The sequence below is a fragment of the Mchenga conophoros genome, linkage group LG1 (genome assembly GCF_057382185.1).
Source record: "Mchenga conophoros isolate Kocher_MC1m ecotype Shallow Benthic linkage group LG1, M_conophoros_male_GT1.1, whole genome shotgun sequence".
Classification (NCBI taxonomy): domain Eukaryota; kingdom Metazoa; phylum Chordata; class Actinopteri; order Cichliformes; family Cichlidae; genus Mchenga; species Mchenga conophoros.
Window position 1 is genome coordinate 16,951,891 of NC_140526.1, and position 22,660 is coordinate 16,974,550.

The 22,660-nt window shown below is 39.2% G+C and overlaps 1 protein-coding gene across 2 annotated transcripts in view; it reads left to right on the forward strand.

Moving 5' to 3' along the window:
• LOC146583171 (CUB and sushi domain-containing protein 1-like) overlaps positions 1 to 22,660 on the forward strand; it is a 456,826-nt gene that overhangs the window by 358,910 nt on the left and 75,256 nt on the right. For both annotated transcript variants that reach the window (XM_085268026.1, XM_085268032.1), the window contains exons 29-32: positions 935 to 1,126; positions 3,073 to 3,211; positions 10,112 to 10,299; positions 11,984 to 12,178. In XM_085268026.1, coding sequence (XP_085124152.1) covers positions 935 to 1,126; positions 3,073 to 3,211; positions 10,112 to 10,299; positions 11,984 to 12,178 — 714 coding nt within the window. The remainder of the gene's footprint in view (positions 1 to 934; positions 1,127 to 3,072; positions 3,212 to 10,111; positions 10,300 to 11,983; positions 12,179 to 22,660) is intronic.

Below are 22,660 nucleotides of genomic sequence, written 5' to 3' on the forward strand. Positions count from 1 at the left end.
GCTGGAATTTCAGAAAACAGAAAGGGACAATATTTAATATCCAATTTATGCTGTATTTTTTTTAACATAGATCATTTTTTTCTTACTCTTTAGACAATTATTAATCTGATCAAAGCACTATGTTGTACTTAACCAACAGGCAACCAAGCTATTTTACCAAATGAAATGTCGGAGTCAGGGTCCTTTATATTTGGCTCTGTTTCTGTTGACCATACCTATGAAATGTTATATATAACATTTTTAATGTAAAATTGTACATATAAAATTACATTGTTCAATCTCGTCTGTTCAGTTACTCTTATAAAGCATTTTCAGTTTCAGCTAAAATAAAATAGGAAAAAGAAAAAATGTCAATTTTTAAAGCCCATAAAGTGAATTGTGTGCTCAAGTATGCTTGTGCCATTTTAACACCAAACTAAGATGAACTCTGAAAATTAAAGTCGTTATAGATAGGTTTTTGTTTTTTAAGTCTTAAATCGTATTTATCTGTTCTATCTTAAAAGTAAATAAATAGAAATGTTATTTGTAGATATGTAATGCTTAAAGTATTTGGAGCACCTTAGGGCTGATTGTGCAGTAACGGGCAATGTAAGTTCATCTAAATCTAGTTATCCCCACTTAGCACGCTGCTTAGCTCGAAGGCAGAGCCAAAAATTACCTAACTTGTTGGGGTCAGTGTGACCACATGTGTCTCCCGATATCACTACTTCTGATAAGTAGAGTAATTATATTAGTCACTGTCAGCATGATAACATAATAATAAGCTCCATTTGGACTCACTCTGCTATGCGTGTGTGTATTGTTTTTGCTTCTGCTGCTGACAGTACGACACTGGCAGTAATGTTACGTTTGAGTGCATCTGTCTCAGTTCCTTTTGTTCTCTGTGCTCCTAGTACATCAATATTTGTCTGCCTTTGTTTTCTGCACTCTCCAGCCACAACAGCCACGACCTGCAACGACCCCGGCATTCCTGTCAATGGTTCTCGATACGGGGACAGTAAGGAACCTGGTGACAGTATGACATTCCAGTGTGACCCAGGGTATCAGCTTCAGGGCAAAGATACTATCACATGTGTGCGAATGGATAACAGATTCTACTGGCACCCTGACCCTCCAACATGTGTAGGTAGGTGTACAGCTCTTTGTGGATCTCTTACTGCCAAGCTGGACCTTCAGTTAATTCACGTGATACATTACACTTTGTTTGGGGGCTTATATATATCATATAGCACACTAAAAAAACAGAATATGATGAATTATATTATTAGATTAGATTAGATTAGAGATTATATCTCTCGGCTGGCCTGGGAACGCCTTGGTGTTCCCCCGGATAAACTGGAGGAGGTGGCTGGGGAGAGGGAGGTCTGGGCTTCTCTGCTTAGGCTGCTGGCCCCGCAACCCGGCCCCGGGTAAAGCGGAAGAAGATGGATGGATGGATGGATATTATAAAGGCACTAGTAGCATTTTTGTGGTGGCTCGTTGTTTTGTTTTGTACATTTGAACACTACACAATGGTAGACTCCACCTAAGGTTATATTTGGGTTGGACACTGAACACCCTTGGTATGTTTATCCCGAGGTTTGATCTGTAGCACTGTCGAATGATGGAAATAATGTTGATTGAGTTCCCACGTTAAACAGTTGAAAGTCCGGCGCACTTGCTCCTTTGCACTGTCATGCTTTTATGTCTTTGTATTCCTCTTTACGCTCTTCTTAAGCATTTGACTTCTTCACTAAAGGACAAACATGGCCTAAAGCCCTGAAACCTGCCTTATGTTTTTAATTAATTAAATTCATTGAGCTTTTCAATAATACAATCACTAATACAGCAGCTTTTCTCACCAGACAGCCTACGTACTTATAATGCTGCATGCCAATATTTTTTGAATTAACAGTGCTCAGGTGCCAAACTACATGGCCTTAATGTGTCACATTCATTTTGTTGATAAACTGCGTCATCCAGTTCAGTTTTGTCTCACATGTGACATTGTGTGTCACGTTAGAGTAGATGGATGTGGAAATCAAAAGAGATTACCATTCAAGGTCCTGAGCTACATTATTTTCAATTATTCAAGGATCAGAACGGACAGATTTCACAAGTCACTGAAAACTCCTGAAGTAGCAGGTTGCTCGTGTTGTCAGCCACCCAGCTAGCACCAAGACACCACAGACAGCTGGCTTACTGTTAGATGCTACGGTCTCCTTTTCTGTTGCCTTTTGCTTTTCTTATCAGCCACCAGTGTATAGAAGTCCTCCAGCAGAGTTACACAGACCAGAGATTGCCTTGTAACCATGTGTGTGAAACACATTATTCTTTGTCCCTGATATTGCCTTTGACTCTTTGCTAGTGACCTCAGGTTTGCATGAATGTAGATAAAATGTTGGGCTCATATCTCGCTCCATTTTCGCTTTACTTAGAGGGTGCTTCCCTGTCCTGCACTTTCACTTCAGGTAGCGAGTCCTCTGTGTTCAAAAGCTCCCAAGATGAAACATACTATACACGACTATGCACAATGGACTTAGTGTGTTAATGTGCTTCTGCTTGTGAGTGATTTGCAAGTGTTAATGCCTTTGTTTACTTCTATTTCACTGTTGATAATCCATTCACACCCACCTGCCAGCCCCAAGACACATCTCTGTGTTGCTAACTCTTCCTTCACATCACCAAATTGCTGCTTGAATGCATCTTTCTGTCTCTCTTGCCAATATCTTTTTCCTGCTCTCTGGCTTCTTGTGGGATAAAAGATCGCTAGGGGTAATTTTCTCTCTTAACTACCCCCAGCCCTACACTCTGCAACTAAATCTCGCAGTCTCTCTCTCTCCCTCTTTCTTTCTCTTCTGCTGTCTGCAACCACCTTTGGAGGTTATATTGTCCACTAGGGGTTTTTCCCACTGTCCTCACCAATTTCTGCTATACTTGCCATTACCAACTAACTCATTTTGTCTCTGCCTTTCTGTGGGTTTTATATGACAGGTCAATCAGGGGTTATTCTGAGTCCAAATAACCCCAAGCCCAATGCTATGCAATAATGTTTCTCCCTTTTTCCCCCTCACTGTTCTCTCTCATCTTCAGCAACATGTGGCGGTAACGTCAGTGGTCCTTCTGGGGTAATTCTGTCTCCCAACTACCCCCAGCCCTACCCGCCTGGGAAAGAGTGCGACTGGAGAATCCGAGTCAACCCAGACTTTGTCATTGCCCTCATCTTCAAAAGGTAGATTACCTATTAATTGTATCTATTAATGAAAGACTAACCTTTTACCTTCCCTTTTCCCAAGCATGTATGTTTATGAACCTTAAGCTAACAATTGCAGCTGACTCAGTAGATGAAAATTTATGTTTTTGCCACTTTAAGGCAGATTAAGCATATACACATTATTTTATGTGTTTTCCCTAATGATAAAGGGGTGGTTCCTGCTCTATTTTCTTAAAGGGAAATGTTTAAGAGGTGTTGACATAGAAAACAAAGCAACTTTGACAGTTTCTGATAACTTCGTGTTAATTAAGGTTTTATAAGTGTCACAATAATATGTAATGTATGTGTGTTCTGCATGAAACAAAAGCCATCTTGAATCGTGTCTATTTATTGTGCCTGAAAATGCTGATATTTCTCACAGTCACTAAGACATGTCTTATTGGCACATTCTGGTAAGTATTTAAGCTTTTTTTGCTAGAAAAATTATTAACAGATTATATTAGGATGTTACAACAGGAAAGATCAGGGACTGCAACTGTAATAACACATCAGGACAGGCCGATGATTTCACTGATGATATAAATGTTTAAAGTGTTTGTCCAACTGTGTGAGAAAACATTAAACATTTTAATTTTAAAGATTTTAATGAATGTTTATAGAAGTTTTAGTGTCGACTCCCTGTAACCGTGGCCATCGCAGAGTCAAAAAGAGTCATTCTGCAGTAAAATTCATTGTTTTTGTAGTAAGATTATCTCTTTAGAAATCATAACCTTTTAACAGCCTAAGGCCCAGATTTACCAAATGGACCAAATTAACAGATAAAAAAAAAATGGTAAAAATCCACTAATGGGAGTGGAAATTCGGAACTAATATATATACACTGCTCAAATTTAGGGATCACTTTTTAATCAGAGTATAGCAAAAAGTCAGTTAAACCTCAGGATATTGGACAGCCCCCAAAACAGGAATTATTTTATTTTTCTCTCCTCATCTTCTATGAGAGTTTTTCCACAATGTTTGCATCTGGCTAGGGCCAGTGTCACTACTGATAACATGAGGCGATAACTGGACCCTACAGAAGTTGCACAGGTAGTTCAACTCCTCCAGGATAACACATCAGTACATGCCATTGCTGGAAGATTTGCTGTCTCCAAGCACAGTCTCAAGAGCATGGAGGAAATTCCAGAAGACAGGCAGTTACACTATGAGAGCTGAATGGGGTTGGGTCCTTAACCCATCGGTAGGACCGGTATCTGTTCCTTTGTGCAACTACAAACAGTATAAGCACTATCAGAGAATTACAAAATAACCTCCAGCAGGCCACTGGTGTGAATTTCTATGACCAAACAATCTGAAAAGACATCATGAGGATGGCTGAGGGCCCCACATTTTCTACTGGACCTCATGTTTTCCAGAAACTCAGTGATGCCCTGGTCCAGATCTGGCAGGAGAGCCCATGGATACTATGTGTCGACCCATTAAGAGCATGACCTGGTGTTTGGCATGCATACAAGCGCAAGTGCGGCCCATACAAACTACTGAGTACCATTTTGAGTTACTGCAATGAAATCTCTGCAAAATGGACTAGCTTGCCGGGTCATTTTTTCACTCAGATTTTGGGGTGTCTTTGAATTAAGCACTTTGATGGTCGATCATTTCCATTTCCACAAAATGATGCAGCATCTATTCATTTCTAACATATTACCTAGTCCATAACAGTTTAGATATCTAGCCTTTTTTTCCATTGTCATCTAATGCGTTTTCAAAACAGTGTACAAAGATGTGTACAGATCGTTTTTGACTAATCTACATTCTACCAAGAGCATCCCCAATGAAGGGATGAATAATATGTTAACTAAAATAGTTAAAGTTTAGGACTGTGCACATGTTTCCTTCTGGAAGCAGAATGGCATCAAATTAAAAAGAGGCAGCTGGTGGAGAATCAGTATGTTTTTGATATAGTCTTCTGTTACATATTATTGTTAACTCCGCTGATAACTTTGTCTAATCTATTACAAGCTAATCCACAAAATAAAGCTAAAACTGAAATCTGTAACTTTTGACATGTATGATTTTCAGAAGAATGCAGTTATTTACTGCCAAATTCTGACCCATACATATATCAATGAAGCAATTGTTAATGTTCCATTTGCATAAATGTGCACATAGCCCGTAATTGGATATTGTAAGATTCAGTCATTAGATATGTCTGAATCTAAATCCCAGTGATTGCTTCATTTTGACAGATGTTTGAATGTGGTGTTTAAGAGACCTGATAACAACAAGGTAGAAGTCCAAAAAAGCTGCTCTGCTTGTTTCTCTGCTGAAAGGAAAAAAATTACAGATACTTTTTTATCTTTGAAGAATCTTTGTGGAGAAATGGGACTAAAAGGCTGAAACACTGCCCATCATTCACTATAAAAGCTAATTTGGCTTCCAATACGCATTTGTAGGCCTTTTGAATTGGGATTCTCCTCTTCCCTCACTCCAGTGTGTCACTGTTAACATGTCAGGGCGAAGACTGTGCAAAGAGACAGATGTCAAGACAGATGCAACATTTTGGCACCACGTTCATAGCTTTTTGCATCCAACGCTTCCAATTACATGCTCATTCTGACATTTTCCCCCGGCATCCCGAATAAATTGAGGCTTTTAGCGCCAACTATCGATCATAATAACACATGCTTTTATTGCGTGTGAAATACAGTGCAATTTGCAATAAATTGCACGTGTCGAACCTTAGCCATTTCTATAATTCCTACCTGCGTGCATGCTTTTCAGTCACAAATTTCACATAGCTGGGATTGTTAATAAATCTGACCCTAAATCTTTTTAGTCTTTTATGTTTCATCACTGTGACCATTTTGATAATGTCCTACACATAGGAACAAGGTATTCTAAATTAACAGTATCTAATGATCTAATGTATATATCAGTGCAACATTGAATACATCACTATACAAATATATCTATTTGTATTATATCTATATTGAAAAGTACTGTGACTGCATGCAAAAAGAAATTAGAATGATCTTTTTCAGACAAACACACTAAACTTGATGCAGTGAGATTACAGATACTATTCTTGCCTTGAAATTGCTGTGTGAATAAAAGGAAATTCCAACCATTTAATGTTTTGTTTTTTGGTAATAGGGCAGTGTTTATTTACATTTCGAGTTCTGCTTGTGCCTCGGTGGTAAATATTTTACAAGTCACAGTGGTTAGCGGCTTATGACTAAAGCAAAAGTGAAGACTTGAGCTTCAAATGTAGCAAAAGAGATAAAAGCAAAGCGGACTTTCTCCAGATTGCCAAAGGAGAAAAAATGACCCAATTTTTGCTTCATGTTTTTAAGCTTGAGAGATAATTCCCTTCTGTTGTAACAGTGAGGCAGTTTTATTTTACTTCTAATTAAGTTGTATTGATATTGGTTGTTTTCTGAATGTTGTGTATCATATTTTTCATGATTTGTTTAAATTTAACTGTTATTTCTAAGCTTAGCTTGAATAGACTACAAAATGACCCAGTTAGTAATGACTTCCCGATCAGCCTTTGAATTTAATCACAATGTGTTTCTCCAGTCAAGACAAACCTAGTTTTGAGATGTCATTATCTGAGCGTCCACATCCAAGTGAACTTTCTTTTGTAGCTGTTTTAAAAGGTATCAGCCTGAAATCTTATTTCATTTGTAAAATAACCTAAAATTATATTTTATGTATGTTTTAAATTTACAGGCTATTTGGAGTCATTTTAAAACAAAACACATCCGTATTCATTTCATTTCCATGTCATTACAATATATTTTAAAATGTGTAATTCATTTCATAACAGTCTACTCTCTCAATTTTATGTCATTTTCCCTGATTTTTCATCCAGATCTTAATATACTCTAGTTTTACTGTTGTGGTTTGTAGGGTAATAATGTTGTGCCATTTCTTTTCAGCGAGTTTTAGTTTTATCACACTTAGTTTCTTTAGCATTTACACCCACGTGTATTACTAATGCAAAAGGTATTAGTAAAGACCATTTAAAGCTCCGTCAGTGCAAATGGGGTCTGGGTGTAGTTAATCTCATTTTATACCAGACACAAAACAGGCCTTAAACTGAAACATTCATTGCACTCATTTTAACTTTGGTAATTTTTGCATACCACATTATTAATGTGTATTTTCAATAACTAATTTTGCAGTGGGAAACTTGACGCCTGTTTTAGCCTTCAAAAAGTAGGGGAAATACAGTGGCTTGCAAAAGTATTCGGCCCCCTTGAACTTTCCCACATTTTGTCACATTACAGCCACAAACATGAATCAATTTTATTGGAATTCCACGTGAAAGACCAATACAAAGTGGTGTACACGTGAGAAGTGGAGCGAAAATCATACATGATTCCAAACATTTTTTACAAATAAATAACTGAAAAGTGGGGTGTGCGTAATTATTCAGCCCCCTGAGTCAATACTTTGTAGAACCACCTTTTGCTGCAGTTACAGCTGCCAGTCTTTTAGGGTTTGTCTCTACCAGCTTTGCACATCTAGAGACTGAAATTCTTGCCCATTCTTCTTTGCAAAAGCTCCAGTTCAGTCAGATTAGATGGACAGCGTTTGTGAACAGCAGTTTTCAGATCTTGCCACAGATTCTCGATTGGATTTAGATCTGGACTTTGACGGGGCCATTCTAACACATGGATATGTTTTGTTTTAAACCATCCCATTGTTGCCCTGGCTTTATGTTTAGGGTCGTTGTCCTGCTGGAAGGTGAACCTCCGCCCCAGTCTCAAGTCTTTTGCAGACTCCAAGAGGTTTTCTTCCAAGATTGTCCTGTATTAGGCTCCATCCATCTTACCATCAACTCTGACCAGCTTCCCTGTCCCTGCTGAAGAGAAGCACCCCCAGAGCATGATGCTGCCACCACCATATTTGACAGTGGGGATGGTGTGTTCAGAGTGATGTGCAGTGTTAGTTTTCTGCCACACATAGCGTTTTGCATTTTGGCCAAAAAGTTCCATGTTGGTCTCATCTGACCAGAGCACCTTCTTCCACATGTTTGCTGTGTCCCCCACATGGCTTGTGGCAAACTGCAAACGGGACTTCTTATGGTTTTCTGTTAACAATGGCTTTCTTCTTGCCACTCTTCCATAAAGGCCAACTTTGTGCAGTGCACGACTAATAGTTGTCTTATGGACAGATTCCCCCACCTGAGCTGTAGATCTCTGCAGCTCGTCCAGAGTCACCATGGGCCTCTTGGCTGCATTTCTGATCAGCGCTCTCCTTGTTCGGCCTGTGAGTTTAAGTGGACGGCCTTGTCTTGGTAGGTTTACAGTTGTGCCATACTCCTTCCATTTCTGAATGATCGCTTGAACAGTGCTCCGTGAGATGTTCAAGGCTTGGGAAATCTTTTTGTAGCCTAAGCCTGCTTTAAATTTCTCAATAACTTTATCCCTGACTTGTCTGGTGTGTTCTTTGGACTTCATGGTGTTGTTGCTCCTAATATTCTCTTAGACAACCTCTGAGTCCATCACAGAGCAGCTGTATTTGTACTGACATTAGATTACACACAGGTGCACTCTATTTAGTCATTGGCACTCATCAGGCAATGTCTATGGGCAACTGACTGCACTCAGACCAAAGGGGACTGAATAATTACGCACACCCCACTTTGCAGTTATTTATTTGTAAAAAATGTTTGGAATCATGTATGATTTTCGTTCCACTTCTCACGTGTACACCACTTTGTATTGGTCTTTCACGTGGAATTCCAATAAGATTCATTTTTGTGGCTGTAATGTGACAAAATGTGGAAAGGTTCAAGGGGGCCAAATCCTTTTGCAAGCCACTGTATGTCAAATAGTTTATCCGTGATTTTCTTTTCTTTTTCCTCACCAAGTCAAATTTTTAAGTCTCACAAAACAAAAGTTTATATATGTTTTGTGAGACTTAAAAATCTAAAGATCTTTCTATAGCTCATTATAGTGCTGAAAAGTCAAACAGAACAGTACTTTTCTGCTACTTTTGCAGTATCGCTGCCCTTAATGTCAAACAGTCTCTCTCCATCTCTTTCTCTTCATGTTTCCTTGCTATGACTGGACACACAAACTCTTACACAGACACACACTTCCAACCAACTGATTCACAGTCTATCCATCTGTGAGAGAACGAGCTACTATACACACACACACACACACGTAGACTTGTAGTCAAGACCGCCTAAACCAAGACCAAGACAATACCAAGACTAGAGGGTATCGAGACCAAGACAAGACCAAGACCAAAGCAGACCGAGTCAAGACAAAGTCGAGACAAGACCAAGACTGAGACTGAGACAAAAAAAGTCTTTAAACTGCAGCCAGATGTTGCATCGTTTACGGGTCACAGGCATATTTATGTGTTTTTGCGATGCACTCGCACAGCCCTCCTCACCGCTGTCTACTGTCTCACTCGCTTACTGAGAGGACAGACGCACCAAGACAAGACCAAGATCACCTAAAAGTGGTTTCGAGACCGGTCTCGAGACATCCAACTCTACATACGCGTGCTTCGACCATAAATGTTACAGTACATGTTGTCCTCTTTCAAAGTGTGACAACAGGATGACTAACCTAATGATAAGACTGCTGTTGCAACAGTTTCCTATTTTTCTGAATGTCTTAAGTTATTTACGTTTTCGGTCAAATATTTCTGTCTTCGTTTTAACAGAGTGACAAATATCCATAAAACATCAAACATCTCAAAAAGAAAGCAAGGAGATGAGTTGACGATTACAATGGAGATAGCTCAAACTGTCAGCAATTAAATGGCACACATACCTAACTGAACGTACAGTTCTGTGTTAATTGTTTGGACACTTTGAAAATTACCAACAAACTTACCAATAAGTATTTTTTAGGTCTAAGATTTTTTTTTTTTTTTTTTTTTTATACCCAGTTTTAACATGGAGCCAAGTTACGACTTCCTGCACATCTATGAGGGTGAAGACTCTAATGGGCCTCTACTAGCAAGTCTCCAAGGCAACCAGGCCCCAGAGCGGATAGAGAGCAGTGATAACAGTCTCTTCCTTGCATTCAGATCGGATGCCTCGCTGGGCATGTCTGGATTCGCCATCGAATATAGAGGTAATTAAACCAAAAAACTTTTGGCTTGACATGTTCAGGTGTACTTTACATTTGGCAACATTAAATAGATTTAAACAGCTTATGATTAATTCTTTAGTGATTACAACTGTTTGAAACTATCCCATTACTGAATTATTACGTAATTATCAGCAATAAAAGAAATGTTGTGGTGATGGTAGAAGTACTGATTTTAGTAAAAGTGATACATATTAGTGGTATACAGGATAGTGTTAGTAACAGTAGTGTGCAAGCAGCAGGAGCATAGTTTTGAGTGTAATAGTAGAAATAGTAAATACAACTCGTATCAATAACATTCACTTTCAAAATAGCATCTCAGTATAGGCCTAATGAGGTTGAAAAGAACAAGGCAAATCAATGTAGGTTTCTAGCAAATAAAAGGTATTTTATGACTGTTTCTGCACATTGAAATGCAAAACGGTGAATGTAAAAACGATAATGTGCTTGCATTGGGTGTAATGATTAAAAAGTCGATGCAGGATTGTTTAGTGTGCAGACTGGATCAAATTTAATCTGCCTATTCTTATTAATCCCTTCATACAGGAGAAGTTTTTGTGGTTTGTTTTATTTTTTGTTTTTGTTTATCAGCCGAACACGGTGCTCCTTGCCAGCCGATGAGTTGTTTACTTCAAGTGATTGTGACTTATCCTGGTTTGGCTTGACTAGGGGTGATTTAACGCTTATAGTCAATACAGTACTTAGTTGTTCAGCTGAGTAGAGACTAGATCTGCTCTGGCAAATTTTATAAATCCCCTTTTCTTCTTGATTCCTTTATCCTATTTATGTCTAGTTTTTAAAAAGACCATCACCTATTCTGTTGTTGGTCTCATCACACTACCTTACACTTGGTAAATGGTAAATGGTAAATGGCCTGTATTTATATAGCGCTTTACTAGTCCCTAAGGACCCCAAAGCGCTTCACATATCCAGTCATCCACCCATTCACGCACACATTCACACACTGGTGATGGCAAGCTACATTGTAGCCACAGCCACCCTGGGGCGCACTGACAGAGGCGAGGCTGCCGGACACTGGCGCCACCGGGCCCTCTGACCACCACCAGTAGGCTTTTGTACTTTTGTCATTATTCACTACCTTTCATCTGCCATCTTTCTAATTAAAATCCAGCCTTAATGATCTCTCTGTTTCACTTCTATCTTGCCCTCCACCCTTCTCTGTCATCCTGCCCATTTCCTTTCTCAGGCATAATATCTCATTCTTATTGGCTGATCACAGAAACGCAAACAAGCTGGTCCAGCTCCAAGTCATAAAGATCCAAGACACTGTTTGACCACTATTTGTCTTTTACTACTTTATCGCCATCTCATTCTTCTTCTTGTTTGCTCTTTTTGTTTTGTTTTGTTGGGGGTTATTTGCCCTTTTATATGGGAGGACATATTGTAATTCGAAATGCTGGACTATAAAGATTTATGCATATTGTAGAAATGTACAGCTCTGAAACTTTATTTACATTCTAATAGAAAATTGATTAATGTATTTCCTAACAGTATCATAATTCTCATTGTTACACTGCCTTTTCTGTACCGCAGGTTGTTGTACTGTTATAAGTTTGCAAAAAAAATCTAAGAAAGTAAATACAATTTTTATTTTGTAATAAAAACTATTAGGCTACTCTACTCATACAGACACTTTCCCTCTCAACAGAAAAACCAAGGGAAGCCTGTTTTGATCCCGGTAATGTTATGAATGCCAGTCGGACAGGGTACGACTATAAATTGGGATCTCAGGTCTCCTACAGCTGTCACCATGGCTACACAATAGCAGGTGAAGATACCATCACCTGTGTCATGGGTCCAGATGGAAAGCCAGTGTGGAACAAGGCACTGCCATCATGTAAAGGTAGGAGTGACGCATCAGGAAATACAACCTTGTGCGTATTGCTGTACCATAATATTATTGTTACAGTGAATATTTATTAGAAATCTGGTAACTCAGAGGTGAAACTGCACACTGTGTTCTCTGTTTGATTCCAAATTGGGACCTTGCTTTTCCACTCTCTCTCTCTATTTTTCCCCTGTTTATTTAAATAACATGAACTTTATGAAGATTTTCTCTGTATTATCTAAATTTCATATGAATCTTGGTCATTGTTATACACTATCTAGTAGCAACACTGTAGGTTGTATATCTCGCTTTAGCCATCGAGCTTCCTTCCTGAAGAATGATAGGTCCAGTCTTTCAAAATCATAGACTTTATTTGGACAACTCCACCATATATATTTGGCAACTCACTCCATTGTTTTGTAATGTTTGAATCATGCTTTTTATTCAGTGCCAACTAGCTAACATATTTTAACTGCCTCTCCAGAGAAACTTTTGTTCTGTGGAGGACTGGACTTTAACACCACTGTCTTGGATTGGATTGCAGCTTGTGATTTTAGGACTTATTGTACTCTGAAGATCTTCTGAGCTTAGGGGGAAGGGAACTAGTTTGTGAACAGAACAGAATAAGGCTTGCAGTCTGAAACCTTGTTAAAGACGGTGGAATGAAAGTCTGTCCTTGGGACAAGGGACACTGGCAGCTGATTATATTGCTTCATTATTTATTTACAGGACCAACCACATTCAAAAAACCCCAATCCCCCACTTCCCATTCCCAGATCTGGATTTAAGTGTAGTTGTTGTCTTTACGTGTGTGTGTGTGTGTGTGTGTGTGTGTGTGTGTGTGTGTGTGTGTGTGTGTGTGTGTGTGTGTGTGTGTGTGTGTGCGTTATCAAAGCAGTCAGGGATTGGGGACTGAGCTGTCTGTGTGATTGACAGCTCAGAGAAGCAATGAAACGACACCTGCCAGAGTGCCATTCATGGTGTATATGGGTTTGTGTATGTGAGAGAGGCATATCTGACTAATGCCATGTGGGTAAAAAATTCAGATAAGCCACAGAGCAAGGAGATAAGAATTAAAAATGGTTATGGGCACATAGACATAAAGCACATATTCCTACTTTGAAAAGTCTCCTGTGAAAGCTCTGTTTAATAATGTCTGGGAGACAGTCACAGGCATTCAGGGGTGTGAGAGAATAAGAATGGGATAATTGCACTCATAGTAGGTATTTGAGAAAAGCAAAAAAAAACAAAAAAAGAGCAAGAATAAGAGGTTATCAAGTCATTTTATTTCATCCTCTCCTTCATCGACTTTATTTCAAGGTAATAATGCCACTTAGCAGATTTAGCAGACCAACCCCAACCTTTTGCCCAGGTATTGTTACACAGGTTAATGTTTTACTATACAGTAAGACCATAATTTAATCAATAAAATAAAAAATAAAATAGTCTATCTGGTAACTAAGTTACTTATACACACACACACACACACAAGCACACACACAAAGTGTGCAACATATACACATGTGTATATACACATATACATATACACATGTATTTACATATATACACATATACATGTGTATATGTTTTCTTTTACTTTTACCTTTTAACTTTATTATTGTTAACTAGGGCTGCCACGATTAGTAGACTAGTCACGATTACGTCGACTATCAAAATCGTCGACAACTAATTTAATAGTCGATGCGTCGTTTGAAGCTTTGTAAGATCCCAACAGACGCAGGAATAAGTAGTAGGATTTAACAGTGTAATAATGGACTGAAACAGAAGATGGCAGCACTGCATGTACAAGGATGCCAGCTGCCGTTAAACCCCGAAGCTATTTAGTTTTAATATTACTCTTATTATTCTTTCTGGGTCACAAAATAAACGTTTAACATATTTTCAGGTGAGAATGTAGCTGTGTAAACCTCAAATATCTGCTCAGTTTATCAAGACACCGCATATTTTCAAAAGCGCTCCGACGTTTTCGGAGACACCTGTTACCCACCAGCTCGATAGCTAGCTGGGGATGAAGGCACACTAGAACCGGTGAGAACACCGGACTCCCGGCAAATCGTTTTCAAACCCACCGCCGTCTTTCGCTACTCAGGTTAAACATGATATATAAGTCACTTAGATAACTTAAAAATGTTATTGTTTGGCTTTTTTCAGTATTTTATTTGTTCCTGAGTAAATCAGTTTGGCTGAAATTAAAGTTATAGTTTTTACACAGCTGAATAAACGTCAAGCAGACAACTGATTATCAGAAGTGTGAGATGCTCGAGAATATACTCCAGTGTCCTGTTATATTTTAGATAGCAAGGAGCAGATGGCCGAGTTTATTAAACTTCACCGAAACAATCTGCAAATTTCATTTAAATTCAATAAACTATCATCTTGTCTTTATTTTTAGTTAGCACATACCTTAAACACTTAAAGCTGTAAGCTAATGACAGTTATATAAGAGCAGATGCATGCTGGTGCAATAAGCTGTACGTTTTACGTCCAATGGATGCATGATCTGATTAGTCGACTAATCGCAAAAATAATCGGTGACTAGTCGACTATCAAAATAATCGTTTGTGGCAGCCCTATTGTTAACACTATTTCAGTAATATCAGGCCTGCTCTCTGGATGAGAGTTTCCTAAAGGCAAGTCAGTTTAGTTCCTGCCCTTTCAGTGATCCCAATAAATGGTTAGATCTCCTGAGATTGTCATTACCTACATTATAAACAATTCATATAGTCAAAGCAGAACGATTTGACTAAATCCCACTCTGCAGTCTTTCGCCTTTGCTCCCTCAGCTCTGATTGCACATTGAATTTTCTCACCGCATAGTTAGGGAAGTTGCTCTGTCTCTCTGTCTGTCTCTCTATCTTTGGGCAGCTCCTGGGGCTTTTAGACCAAACTCATTAGACAGGGTGAGACCTCTTTAAATAATACATCTCCACTTACACTCCCTCCGTCTCCTTTTTTCTCCCTTTCATCCCCCTCACTCATCTCCCTTCTACTCCTTTCCTTTGCTTTTTTCTCTGTAACTACTTCTCACTCTCCCCTGTATCTCTCTTCAAGATTTTTTCATCCTCTGTCTTTCTTATTTTACTTTCCTCCTACCTCCTCTGTCTGTGTCTGATTTGCTCTGTATGTTTCTCTCACAATTTCTCTCTAGCTCTCTTGCCTCTTCTTGCCTTCTCTCTCTCTCACACATGCACGCACGCACACACTCTTAGACACACATACAAACACCTCCCATCTCAAACCGCTCTTTTATTGGTTTCCATGGTAACTAAGAGCTGGTGCGAGAAAGAAGGAATTCTCCGTGACTGTTGATAGGGTTGTGTGTAAGATCACATGTGTGTATGTGTGTTTATGTGAGAGAAGAGACACAGAGGTAAAGTGAGAGAGTGACATAGCTATAATAGAGTGCCGCCTAGAGGCAGTTTCCTTACAAACGCACACAGCATGAACGAACACATGGGTACACACATACCCCAAAAAAATCGTACCACGCGTGCATATAGAGTGGTAGAAAAAGTAAGCGATCCCTGCAGAATTATGCATAAGAAGCACTGATCATAGAGGAGACAAACAAAGTCCATACTAAGTACATTATTCAATGTTGACATTCAGGCAAGAAATAGTCATTCAAATGAAATCAATAAAAGGTATTTAGATTCAAGGTAGAAAAGCTGGAAGTTACATTACTCATCAGCAGATGAGTTATATTTTTGTGCTCCAAAAATGTATTACCAAATATCAGAACTTTTCAGTGACAACTTTTCTTGACTATAAGCCAAGGTTGAATTATTTAGAAAAAACAAAGTGCAAAACTCTCTACAGTGTAAAAGCAGCACTGCATGCCATTATGTAAACTTGTAAAAGAATCACTGTGGCGAAATGCTTTTATCAAAATAAGTTACGGGATAGTGTGAGGGTGACTGTCAACCAGTGGAAGCTCAGTTAAAGCTTAGAAAATCTAAGAACTAAGTCTTTTACTGAATTATTTTAATCAAAGGATATTTGGTATTGAAGTGACCCAGATCTAAATCGAATAGAAATGCATCATAACCTCTTAGAGCCATTCGCACCCAGCAGGTTATAAATATGGCTCTTATGAAGCAGTTCTGGGAGAAAGAAGGATCCAAAATTCCTTCTGAACTTTTTCCGAGTGCTATCTGTAAACACAGTTAATGTGTTGTGTCTGCAGAAGAAGGAAGAAGGACAATTAAAAGCCTTACAGAGAGCTAATAGGGCATAATGCTTCCTGTTCCTGGCGAGCTTTTAATTTAAAACATCTGGAGGAAATATTGAGTTTATGGTCAGTGTCAATACTTAAAGAACTAAATATTACCTAATATATTGTAGACAAGAACTGACTGGAATGAAAAGGTGAATGAAAGCAGCATATCTCTTGACAAGTATGAAAAGACTAAAATTGTTATACTGGTGGAATGAGTGCTGTAGCATGGTGCATTATACCGAATTTGCCAAGTGAGCACCGGTAATTTCACGCTTTCTCGGTGGATTCTGCCCATGTTAATTCACGCTCGCATTTGCTGCCAGTGCTCCTGGTGTTCAGGGCACATGCTTGTTGACTTGATCCAGAGAACATATTGCGAGTAGCAGGTATAAGTCTAAAAGGACTTTTCATGTTGGCTTTTTGGATCTTAGTATGTTTTTTATGTCTGCAACTTCAAGGTGAAAATGATAAATCCGGATCCGAGGTAGTACAGGGAATACAGAGAAAGTCTTATATTGTATTAATCATTCCGTTTCTATAAAAAGGGTTATAGACTTACATATACTTTACTACTTTCATTTTACTGCTACTTTCTATGAGAAAAAATGTCATTAGATAAAGACATTTGAAATGTGCAAGACATGCAAAGCAAATGGCATAACCATTTTTTTTCCTGAAGTTTTCATGGATTTCATTCTCATTGTGCTTCATAGTATAAATAATGGATTCTGTTGTGTATATGTTGTGCTCAAGAACTGTGGTTATTACGCTGTTGACAAATGAATCCTTTTCTTGAAATGTTGAAGTGACAGCAGCGGCTGTGTTTATGGTTCCAAAAAACACTTACTGGATGAACTGCAACCCAACTTTAAAAGTTTAGGACATTTCAAAACTCTTTCCTGTACTCCTGCTGCCACCATGAGCCCTGCTGTGCCTGTATGTGTGTGTTTGTGTGTCTTTATATTTGTATGAGAGAAAAGGGAAAATGAGACGCAGAAAGTACTACAAGAGTGTTGTGTGTGTGTGTGTGTGTGTGTGTGTGTGTGTGTTGATGATCAAAGCTCGTAGATGTGTGAGAGAAAGAGAGTGACTTGCATAGCATCTTTTGCATTTATTTGTGTGTGTGTGTGAGAGAGAGAGAGAGACAGAGGGTGTGAATGATCAAAGCGCATGTGTGTGTGTGAAGGCTTTTGATAAGGCTGACACCTGAGCCTAGAGCAGCACCACTGGGAGATTGTGGGTAGATCAAGACAAGACCTCTAGACCTGAGGGTTTGAATGCTACAGCACAACAAAAATCAATCCAGAAAGTATCAATCAATAGAAGAAAGAAAGAGCATGATTACTATGATGCTTTAGGAAACAGGAAGAAAGTAGAGAGGGATATGAGTGGGGAGGAGGTGGAGGATGAGTAGGTGGGAGTACAGCAACTGTCTAGCAAAGAAGTAGAAACCAAGTTTTGTTGTATTTATATTCTTAGGATGTAAATCAGTTTTACCGAGTGAGTCTTAATGTCCACACATGGACTCAAAGACTATGACATATGTTGCAGATAAGTCCTTGAGGGCTCAAGGCTGTACTACTGAGAAATCGGAAAGTGCTTCAGGGCTCTCTGGTGGAATTTTTGAGCCCACAGTTTTCGCAAGACTGAAATGCTGAAATCTTTGCTTGAGGGAATTATCCTCAAGGGGCTGTTGAAGTGGATGTTCAAAATCATCCAAAAGGGGAAAGAAAAATAACATTAGAGGGGCTACCAACTAACAACGTTTAGGCTAACATGATACTGTGTTTTAAATTACTATCAGACAGTTTTATGAAACCACATATAGTGTCACTTCTTAGTTTCACAGATGGACCTCTAACCTCTAACCCAGGCAGTATATTAATTCACAGAGTGCTGGCCCAGTTCTCAGGCTGTCCTTATAACCTTTGCACTCCCATGCTCTCACACTTTCAACAAGCACGGAGGTGACGCTAATTATAGTCCACTAGGGATCACAGCTGATATTGTGGGTGCACATTGGGACTAAGCCAAAGTGATACACACCATAGCAAGACGAGAAGAGCAGAGGCCGGACAAGGTGAGAAGGGAAGGGATAAGACTTACATGGTGAGTGTGTGCGTGTGCCGGGGAAGGTGACACTGACAGATTTGCTAGTTGCTGCTGTTTTTTTTGTGCACACACATGCACGCACACATTCAGAGACACTTACACAAATGTCAATGACCTCTGTTGACCTAACCTGCAATATAAATGTCTGCACACCCACATGCTGTTCTCGCAAAAGGTTTGCAGCTCCCTTGGGGGTGCAAAAAGATGGAACAAGCTACTGTTAGGTGTGTTTCTTGTGGGTCATGCATTGGTGGTATGGATTAATAGGCTATTTTTGAAACTGCACTACACTAATACAGGAGATCCCACACTGTGCTCTTGCACAGCACCACATAAATTCAGCCACTAAAGTTTTTATCCCGCTGTGTTGTTGTCAAGAGGAACTAACTACTTTGAAGAGGGTGCACCAGAACTTTGGTCTCACTTATGAAAGAACATGTGGCTCTTTGCTATAGCCCTCTCCTGAATTGTTTTTAATGTGATATATAGCCACCAAGTGTTGCTGCTGCATCACACTTAATGCTTCATAGTGCCATGGGATGTGTTGTTTATGGGTAAATGCGTGAGGCTTTTTTTCCCAAAGAATCCACAGTGTCGTTGATTGTTTTTTACTCCGTTAAGTGGAGACATCACTTTTTAAAAAATATATGTATATTTTACCAATTTCCCACATTTAATGATGAGATGAAAAATGAGATTTCCTATATATTCCGCTCTGTCCTAAGTGAATATCATACATACACACTCTCATACACAAATGCACATGCCCAGATAGATATCAGAAGACGTTTACATTATATAACAAAGCCTTGGAGCCACAACGGCCCAAGTGATATTTGGGGACAACACAAGTTTTCTGCTAAACTAAACAACTTTGGAGCCAATTGCAGTCAGTTGGATTAAAAAAAAGAAGAAGAAGAAAAGAGAAAAAAAACGCAAGAGATTAGAGTAATGATATGCTTGCCAGCTTCTTTTGTAATGGGCAGTGCTCCCAGGAACAGGGAAAAAAATGAAAAAGAGACATGGCTAAAATCTGTACGCTTTATTGCAACATTATGTCCCTAAATAACTGAAGCAGCAAAGCGGATGAAACTGTTTGGCCACTAATGCCAAATGTTCCTTGAAATGTTGTTACCTTAGTTGTAGAGTAGCAGTGGAGCAGAAGAGGATGCTTTTATTTTCACGTGTATTACAGTATAGTGATATTTTTTCCCCTGCATATCCCAGCTTGTTAAGAGCCTCAGATTAAAGTCCAGGGTCAGCTATGATATGTTGCCCCTGGAGCAGATAGGCCTAAGGGCTTTTCTCACAGGCTCAGTGTAGGAGTTTGGAAGTGTTGGGGCTTTAAACCCTGACCTTCTAATCAGTAACCTAGAGCGTTAAAGTTACACTAACGCATTCAAGTTTTTTATCTTATTTTTCTTTGTATCTTAAAAACAGATTGAAGTGGAACAATGAGGCTACGCTGACCCTTGATGTTAAGGATATGTAAGGGCATTTGTTTCTGCAAGTTAGGGTACATTTTTTTTTATTTTGATATTTAGTTTTTTCAGATAATTGCTACTGATAGTCAACGTGTGCTTTTTCGATATGTTACTGATCACACTCGCACAGTGTCACTCCTGGAGACTGTCCAGAACAAACAGACTTTGATCTGTTGACCACTGAGCAGTTCCACAGTTCCACTGGGTGTTGAGGGCTTTGCTCAGTGATAGTAATGAGGGCGAGGTGAGTGTTTCCTTTTCACCTTATCCACGGGATTTTTTCCTGCCACTCTGGAGATTGAAAGAAAAGTACACTTGATAAGAAATAAAAAAATAAAAGAGCACCAAAATATAGACATTCCTGCACTTGGTTGCGAGTATAAACCTTCTAAACCTTTAAATGGCTCGCAACATTTAAACTTTGTGCACATTGTACGCATAAAAAATATGCGTACAATGTGCAATAGATGAGTACAACAACATGTCACTGAACAAAAACTCACTGTTCTGTACTCTAAATGATGGCTATGTTTATCTTTGTCTATATTTATTTATATTATATAAGGTCATGACACCGTGTGAGAATTTTATCCATTAAGCAGATTTCCAGTCTGTTATGGAACCAACACAAACAAGCAAACATCCTATAATGAATGGACAGTTTCCAGTTAACAGTATTTAAATGTGCTGTTAACTAATGAACCATCCTAAAATATGATTCTGTGAGCCAAGTAATGGCATAGCTCCACTGTAAGTCTTACCTAGCAGAATCTGAATGTACTCAGGGAGTAATTTATTTCATAGTGCCTAGGACTGCCTTTTATATACATTTTGGAACAGTGATTACTCTCAAGACTAGGGATGGGTATCGTTTAGGTTTTATCCGATACCGGTGCCAAATCGGTACTTTTGAAACGGTGCCGGTGCTCAAACGGTGCTCAAACCGGTGCTTAAAGAATGGAGAACACAAAATTGGTCCAAAAACCTCTCATGTTCAGCTGTTTTTTGTAAAAATATAACAATGTTAGCCTTTTCTGCAGCTATGGGGCATATATGGTATCACTCTTGGCTGGAAGCAGTGCTTAAACAATGGAAAAAACACAAACTTTGTCCTAAACCTCTCATGTTTAACTGTTTTCCACTTTTTCTTTGGTCATTTTAGCCTTTTTAGCCAGGGTGAAGGGAGTATCTGCCATCAAACAAGAAGACAGCAGCATGTAGCTATGATGATGTTTGCTAGTTCACCTTACATGCATTAATGTAATAACGTGGTTAGCCTACTCACGCAGAGAAGAACGGCTGCTGCTGCCATCATCATCCGTCATCATTTCTGCTACACTGGCAGGGCTAGGGGCCAGGACTCTCCTCTTCGTGTTTTTGGGGGATGTTGCATAACAGGCAACCCACCCGCAGTAGATGTGCCCGGTGTGAGGTCTCGCAGCAAGCTATCAAATACGGCGCATTTCTGGGCTTTTAAAAAAAACGCTATGCGTCGCCAGGTGTTTCATCGGATTTGAGGTGTTACCTCCTTTGACAGTATCACAGTATCAGCTTAAAGCACTTGTTGCAGGCTGCTGAGTTTGCATATTTTGCTATGAAGTACAGCCAGACTTTTAACCGCTTCGCCTTGGGCATTTTTAATCTGTAGCTCTGCTTTAACAGAACGTACGTACCTGGCCCCGCCTACTATCCTCGGAAACGTAAAATGATTGGCTAGAATCTAAAGTGTATCACAGCTCAGGAAAAAAAAGCACCGAAATAAAGCACCGAAATGTGCGCTGCTTTTCGGTCTGGTTACTACCGTTTATGTCAGAACGGCACCGGACACCGGTACCCATCCCTACTCAAGACAATAAGATTAAAAAACATTTATCACACTTGAATTGATAAATATTATGTAGTTCTGCATTACTCATACATTTACATGTTTGATCTAACGTCGTTGTAGAGGTTCTAGGAGTCTTAATCAACCTTGATTAAGACTCCTACTAAAATCATTTTACAAAGTAGCAGGTGGAGCTTATGCAGAAATATTATGGAGAGCATCGCAAACACATTTGTTTGGATATATAGTTAATACCAAATGTTAGCAGACTGCTGTGAGCCTGAAGGGCTCAACTTCATTAATGCAAGTGAGCAAGGGGTTACTGCTGCACTGATCAAATGTTCTGTGAGACAGGATTTCAGACCTGAATCATCGCTATGAATATGACCACCACCGTATCATATTACATACCAATGCCAAGTCCTGCATACTAAGTTGCATCTGTGTCTTTTTAACATCAAATTAATTAATATTGGGGACAGCATGTTGGTGTAGTACTTAGCACTGTCACCTTACAGCAAAAAGGCTCCCGGTTTAAACCTCTCAGTCAGATTCTGTGCCGAGTTTGTAAGTTCTCATGTGCCTCCGTGGACTTCCTCCTGCTCTTTGCATGTTAGTTTAGCGGGTGACTCTAGCTGTATGTCGTTGTCTGTTTCTCTGTGTTGACCTTGTGATTGATTGGTGACCTGTTTGGGCTAAACAACAGGTTGGATGAATAATTAGTATTGGGTTGGTATTCTACGTCCTTTCGGTATCTACTGTTCTTTAATAATACGGTTTTTATATGTCCAAGAACTGCAGCTACGTGCACACTTTTAATTGTGCAGTAGTATCTC